The sequence below is a fragment of the Monopterus albus genome, unplaced genomic scaffold, assembly GCF_001952655.1.
Source record: "Monopterus albus unplaced genomic scaffold, M_albus_1.0 scaffold14.1, whole genome shotgun sequence".
In the NCBI taxonomy this organism is placed as follows: domain Eukaryota; kingdom Metazoa; phylum Chordata; class Actinopteri; order Synbranchiformes; family Synbranchidae; genus Monopterus; species Monopterus albus.
The window spans coordinates 667651-674453 of NW_018127894.1; the positions used below are offsets into that span (position 1 = coordinate 667651).

Consider the following 6803-nt stretch of genomic DNA (forward strand, 5'->3'; position numbering starts at 1 on the left):
TCATTAATTTTAACTTAACTGAATCACTGCATGATATTCAACCCTTTTGTTTGTTACATCCTGTCAGAAACCCTGAAAAACAACCTAAATGTCACATGTTCTTTTCATTTTGAAAAGGATTTTCACCCAATAAGAGTGGTTTTATGATGTATAAATATGTATTCCAAGTGTAACAGTCAGTTTCAACAGTCAGATTGTCCTCATCTGCTTTCAACTACATTGCAGTGAGTGATAATTCATCTGAACAATGAGGCCTGAATGCAGACTGACATATTCCCTACTGTTTTTGTCTGCCACAGTGAAGCGACCCAATGTGTCACGCTGTACTCCAGACAGGGCACCACAGACACCATAGAAGAAGCGGAGGATGAGCAGGATCAAGGGGAGGATGTGCCACAAGTACCCTGGCAATTCCAGCGGCTGGATGAGAGTCAAGGGACTGAAGGTGGGCCCTGGAGTGACACAGAGCCCAGGGAGATACAGGAGGAGGAGGGTGAGGGACTGGAGGGGCTGGGGGCTGAAGAGGCTGAGGAGGAATTACAGGTACCAACGGACCAGGAGAGAGAAGAGAGAGGAGAGGCTCCATGGGAGTCTTTTGGCCCAGATGAGGGGCCCTCTCTCAGGCTGGAGGTGGCAGGGTGTGCCCCTTCTGCTCAGGAGAAGGACTTCATCACTGAGAGTGAAGATGGAGGAGGGCAGCAGGATTTGATGCAGACAGAGGGTCAAGCGGGGCTGCCCTACACCCCGGACACAGATACTTCCAAAACATCTGATGCTGATGTGCCTCCCAGCTACAGCAAGGCAGTCAGCTTTGACCGCCTGGACATTAGCGATGACGAGAGTGACACGGACAGGAAGAGGCGCATGGTTATGACCTCTGACAGCCGCTCAGACAGCAGGTCCGACATCATGTTGCCCTCTATGACCACTGAGCTGACTGCCAGCGAACTTCTGCTCAACAAGTAAGTCCAAAAGCAGCTGAAGCCTCAGAATCAGAAGGTGCTTTGCTGCAGATTCATTTTTATCACTTCACAAATAATACCTAGCTCATCCTTAAAGTTGTAAGGTGTACGTTTGTGCTATCATCAGGCCTGTGTAAAACATTTTGAGACAAACTTTGTAGACATTTTAATTTATTTTTATTTAACCTTTATTTACCAGGGAAATTCCCACTGAGGTTTACAACTTCTTTTACAAGGGAGCCCTGAGAACACGGTGGCATAAAGCCATACAATATATTAAATCTGCAATGAACTACCAAAACAGTTAAGACATGTAGCTAAGAAGAATGATACAGAAATGAGTTTATAATAGTCTTGATTTGTGCCAGTGATAGCAAATTTGATCATTTGATTTCCCACTGCAGACTCTTCCAAGTGGCAGGAGCAGAAAAGAAAAGGGCTTTCTTTCCCATTTCTGTCCAAAGACTGGGGACACACAGCAGATATCTCCATATAGTCCTTCTGTGTCTCTTTGTAGTTATATGGTTCTTTTGTTTCATTGTAGTCATTTTGCCATTGTGGTTGCATTTTGCTGGTGAAACCCAGGGGATCCCTTGACCCCCTAAGCCCCTGGGCCTGTTCAGTAATCCATTTACAATTGCAAGATGTTTTGATAATAAGATTTATCGCTTATTAATCTTTCTGCATTTTATAATCAGAAAAGAAAAACACAAAAGCAGTCCATTTCTCTGTGTCTGTCCAGGATGTTTTATGATGAGGAGCTGGACCAGTCAGATAAATTCTACCAAAACCAGCCCCTGATCCTCCAGCTCTGCTACGCCCTCTACAACATGCTGGTGGCTCACTCAGAAATGGTGTGCTACCTGGTTATCATCATTAACCACATGGTGTCGGCCTCCTGCGCCACCCTGGTCCTTCCCATCACCATTTTCCTCTGGGCCATGCTGTCAGTGCCCCGACCCAGCAAGCGCTACTGGATGACCGCCATCGTCTATACCGAGGTACAGTCAGGTGTGATGTCATCACTTGCAAAAACATCAACTTTTCCAGTCATAAAGTGGTCTCATTTTGCCAACCATTAAATTACACTGCTCAAATTGCACAGTTAGCTTTTAAAGATCAATGTAAAGATTAATTTGTTGCCTTCATACAAGATGTACAACACAATTATCTTTGTTTTCTTAGTAAGATCATGTTTGTAATTATATAACAGTTTCTCTCAGGTTTCATTGTAAATCTTCATCTTGGTTAGTAGTCCGGAAAGCTTCACTGACACTGATGTTGTTTTTCCTCTAGGTCACCATCGTCATCAAGTACTTCTTCCAGTTCGGCTTCTTCCCTTTCAACAAGAATTATCAGGAAAACGAAAGCAAACATAATCATGCTCCCAACATCATCGGTGTGGCGAAGAAGGATTTACGAAAACAAACATGATCATCCACCCAACATCATCGGTGTGGCGAAGAAGGATGGTTACGTCCATTATGACCTGGTGCAGTTACTGGCTCTCTTCTTTCACAGATCCATTCTGAAGGTACCCCCAACCACAGATAATATGGATATGTGCCTCATATAGAAAGATGTCTAGTTTAATTCAGTATTTTCCTACTGTAAATAAATTCCACAACAAGAGCAAAACCAACAGTCCGTACTGTGTTGTAGACCTCCACTACATCGCAACAAATAGACTGTTCATTCTTGGTTGAGTAACATTAATACCCAGTTGTTTTAGGAACAGTTTCAATGGGAACCAGTGAGCTTGGGGCCACAGTGCCACAGACAGAATAGGGATGTCGTGAAGTTCTGACAGATGGATACACACACCACTTGCTTTGGTGATTTTACAAGATTTGTTGACAAGGAACATAAAGTCTACTGTCAGCCTTAGCCTTTAAATACAATTACTCTGTTAGTTTGTCTCTTATTCTTCACAGTATTTTTAAATTGAACATGATTATCACCTTAATTACCACTTATCTGCTGATAGTGTCTTTAAATTTATCACGCACATTTACAATAATTGGTTAATTCTGAAAAATGTTTTTTTCACAATTAAACAGAGCCTCTGAAACAATCATTCAGTTAATAATGGGTTTTAAAAACTGACAGCCTATAAAATGCTGTGTGTATTTAATGTCTTCAGTTGTAAGCTGTAACTTTGTGACATGTTGCTGCTGATTCACAGAAAACTGTATCCAGTAGAAAATAGATCAAATTTGCAGAGAACACTGCAGGTTTTACTGACTGGTTTAGTTTGTGCCTGTGGTCTGGGAGGAGTCTTCATCATATCAGCTTTTTACACCGACTGGCCAACAGCCAGTTCAAGACCATTACTGGCCAGATTTAGGTTTGTGTGTCTCTGTTAATATCTCTTCATCTGTTTCTGAAACTTTTCCTTCTTTCTCAACAAATGAAAGAAAATCATTATCATGCCTTGTTAGCCGCTATGGACCAAACACTGACTGTGTTTGTTTGGGTTGTGCTGTTAAATTTTATCTGTAACATTGTATTTTTTTAGTACCAGGCTCTGAGTCTGTTTGGGCATAAAATATAACACCCTCTCTACAAATGTCTGCATTTTTCCTCTTCTTTTCATTTCCAGTGCCACGGCCTGTGGGATGAGGATGACCCCAAAGAAAAGAAAGAGCCTCCCTATCAGAGCGAGTCTGAAGATGAGGGAAAAGACAAGGAGGAGAGTGAGAAGGAGTCTGAACCTGCCTCCTCACTAAACAGTGAGAGGAGGGAGTCCCCTCACACCTTGAGGTCCATAAACTTTGGGACCTCCATAGATTCAGGACCTGTCCAGGTGCACTTCCCACAACAGCAGACCTACCAGCGTCGCAAGAGTTCCAGCGGAGGGTCGCATGTTTCGCACCGATCTCACCACTCTTCTATAAGGTCTAAAAGAGGTAAGGATCATTTTTATTGAGCATTTTCTGCTACTAAATGGTAGTTTGATGATTCACTCAAGACAACTATTTCAAAACATGAGAGTTAGTGGAGGGTTCATTTACAATTCGAAATGTGAACTGTTTACACAGGAAGTACTGCTTCCCACAACAGCAGCCGCAAGGATGGCAGCGAGGCTGGCATCCATCAGAGGACCCGCAAACAGATGATAGTGGAGAAGTTGAGAGAGCAGCTGTATAAAGGAAAAGCTTTCCTCATAAAGCGGTATGAAGAGGCATGAAGCTGTGTTTTTGTCTCTGAAACTCCACAAGCTGCCACCACTTGTAAACATGAGGAAAAGAAACATGTAACTTTGAGGACAGTGGTGAGATGTGTGCTCAGCAAATATTCTGGATGTATACTGGAAGGTGCACTGTGGAAAATCACATCACTATTACACCAGCTAAAACCTTTCAGAAGTCTAAATTAAAAAAGTAAATTTAGCCTTTTAATTACAGCTTTCCTGCCAGACCAGTCAGTGTAATTTTTGTAAGTGATGCAACAGACAATCAGGACATGCTATTTATCTAAATATAACCACACTAGAACAAGTGGTTTCTGAGATACTACGTCCAGAAGAGTAAATGAAACACACTGAAATGATACTTAAAGTATTTGCATTTTCCCAAAATAAGAACAGTCTAACCGACTGCAAGGACTGTGTGTGACCTCATTTCATTTTATCCAGCATACACACAAAAGGTTGGTACAGATATTCACAAAACAGAAAGAAGAAAACCAAGACAAAAAAAAGACTGAATCAACATAGGACAAACAAACAAACTCTGACACAAACAAGGTGTGATGCATAAAACTGAAGGTTGGCATAATGACAACAGCGAGCATGCCAAACTTATTCCCTTATTATGATGTTAACTCCTGCACTTTGTAGGTTCATGGAGATCTACCTTCCAATGCGGCAGTTCTTCTATAACCTGATCCACCCAGAGTACAGTGCAGTAACAGATGTCTACGTGCTGATGTTCCTCGCTGACACCGTTGACTTCATCATCATAGTGTTTGGATTCTGGGCATTTGGTGTAGGTTTTTTTAAAACTAGATTTTTTTTTTAACCTGAATGTATAAACAAAATTCACATTTGTTCTACATTACTTGAAAAATTAACAATAATGTGTGTACCTTTTCTCCTCCAGAAAAACACAGCGGCAGATATCACTTCGTCTCTGTCTGAGGATCGGGTTCCAGGAGCCTTCCTGGTCATGGTCCTGATCCAGTTTGGCACCATGGTGGTGGACCGGGCCCTCTACCTCAGAAAGTCTGTATTGGGAAAGGTCATCTTCCAGGTCATCCTGGTTTTTGGTATCCACGTCTGGATGTTCTTTATCCTGCCAGGAGTCACAGAGAAGTAAGACCCTAATCTTGCCCCACTTTAGATATATTCATCATTAATCTGCAGTAATTTAGAGTCCTGATTAATCACTGAGGAGCCCTGGTGGCACATGACAAGAATCTTGGAGCATCCTGGGTTTAAAATATGGCTTGAGGTCTTTGCTGCATGTCATTCATCTCAGCATATGTTTTAAATAATTATAAAATTCTTGTAAATTTGCAACTATTAGTCAACTTTCAAAAAGTAATTGCCAGCTATCAATCAAGTTATAGCAGCTTTTTTAAAGATGAACTGATAATGAAAATTAAGCACAACCCAAAGTTTTTGATTTTTAAATTTGATCACTCCTCTCTAAAAGTTCTCCATCTTAAAAAGCCCCCATTAATACAAAGCCTGATTCTTTGTTTGCAATCAAGTTATTTAGCTTGTTATAAAATCGAATAAAGTCTAAATTTATGAGAGATGTGAGCAGCTCTTTGCGCACACACAAACTTTAAACCCTTTTCCCTTTGCAGGCGCTTTAATAAGAACACGGTCGCTCAGATGTGGTATTTTGTCAAGTGCATCTACTTCGGGCTCTCAGCATATCAGATCCGCTGTGGTTATCCCACCCGTGTTCTGGGCAACTTCCTCACCAAGAGCTACAATTACGTCAACCTCTTCCTGTTTCAAGGGTGAGTCACACATCAAATTTTATTTGTATAGCACCAAATCACAACAAAAGTCATCTCAGGACACTTTACAAAGTAAGGTCTAGAGTCTAGACCTTACTGTTATCACTATTATTACATAGGGAAAACCCAACAAATCCCCCTTGGTTGAAAAAGAAGAGAAATTAAAATGTATCATTGTTTGCAGCTCAATTCATTTTCTGCCATGCTCAGTAGAAATTGAATGAATTTTAGAGGTTTACTGTATCAAGGTGGTTGAAGGGCAAAATAAAACTTGGGCAAAAAAGTTGGAATAACTAGAGTTCTCACCTTCATAGTGTATATCATATTATGTTTTTGGGTTGCCCATCTGCCTTTCTATATGTCCATAAGTCTGTCCCATTCTTGTTAACAGCATATTTCAGGAATGTTTGAGGGGATTTCTTTAAATTTAAAATCACTTAGGCTCAAGGATGAACTGATTAGATTTTAGTGGTCAAAGGTCAAAGTCACTGACCATTGTCTGTCTCATTACTGTGAATTTGACTGGTTGGCAGAGGAATGCAACTGCAAGGCGGTAATTCTGTTTTAAAGATTACCAGCCATCCAGTACCCTTGTAAAAGTTTAAGTATCTCTAAAGTGCCAGTATAACCAGTAAATTGTTAGCTGTCACCTTGCCAAAAAGTGATTACAGCAAATGTTTTGGCACTCAAAGGGGTTTCAAATCAAATAAAATCAAATTTTATTTGTATAGCACCAAATCACAACAAAAGTCATCTCAGGACACTTTACAAAGTAAGGTCTAGACCTTATTGTTATCAATATTATTACATAGGGAAAACCCAACAAATCCCCCTTGAGCAAGCACTTGGCAACAGTGGGGAGGAAAA

At 40.9% G+C, this 6803-nt stretch overlaps 1 protein-coding gene across 11 annotated transcripts in view; it reads left to right on the forward strand.

Moving 5' to 3' along the window:
- The window catches only part of piezo2b (piezo-type mechanosensitive ion channel component 2b), an 85238-nt gene that overhangs the window by 69340 nt on the left and 9095 nt on the right, over nucleotides 1-6803 (forward strand). For all 11 annotated transcript variants that reach the window (XM_020591261.1, XM_020591262.1, XM_020591270.1 and 8 more), the window contains 9 exons: nucleotides 300-962; nucleotides 1705-1963; nucleotides 2259-2320; nucleotides 2376-2496; nucleotides 3565-3871; nucleotides 4004-4136; nucleotides 4804-4951; nucleotides 5066-5277; nucleotides 5778-5936. In XM_020591261.1, the coding sequence (XP_020446917.1) occupies nucleotides 300-962; nucleotides 1705-1963; nucleotides 2259-2320; nucleotides 2376-2496; nucleotides 3565-3871; nucleotides 4004-4136; nucleotides 4804-4951; nucleotides 5066-5277; nucleotides 5778-5936 (2064 nt within the window). The remainder of the gene's footprint in view (nucleotides 1-299; nucleotides 963-1704; nucleotides 1964-2258; nucleotides 2321-2375; nucleotides 2497-3564; nucleotides 3872-4003; nucleotides 4137-4803; nucleotides 4952-5065; nucleotides 5278-5777; nucleotides 5937-6803) is intronic.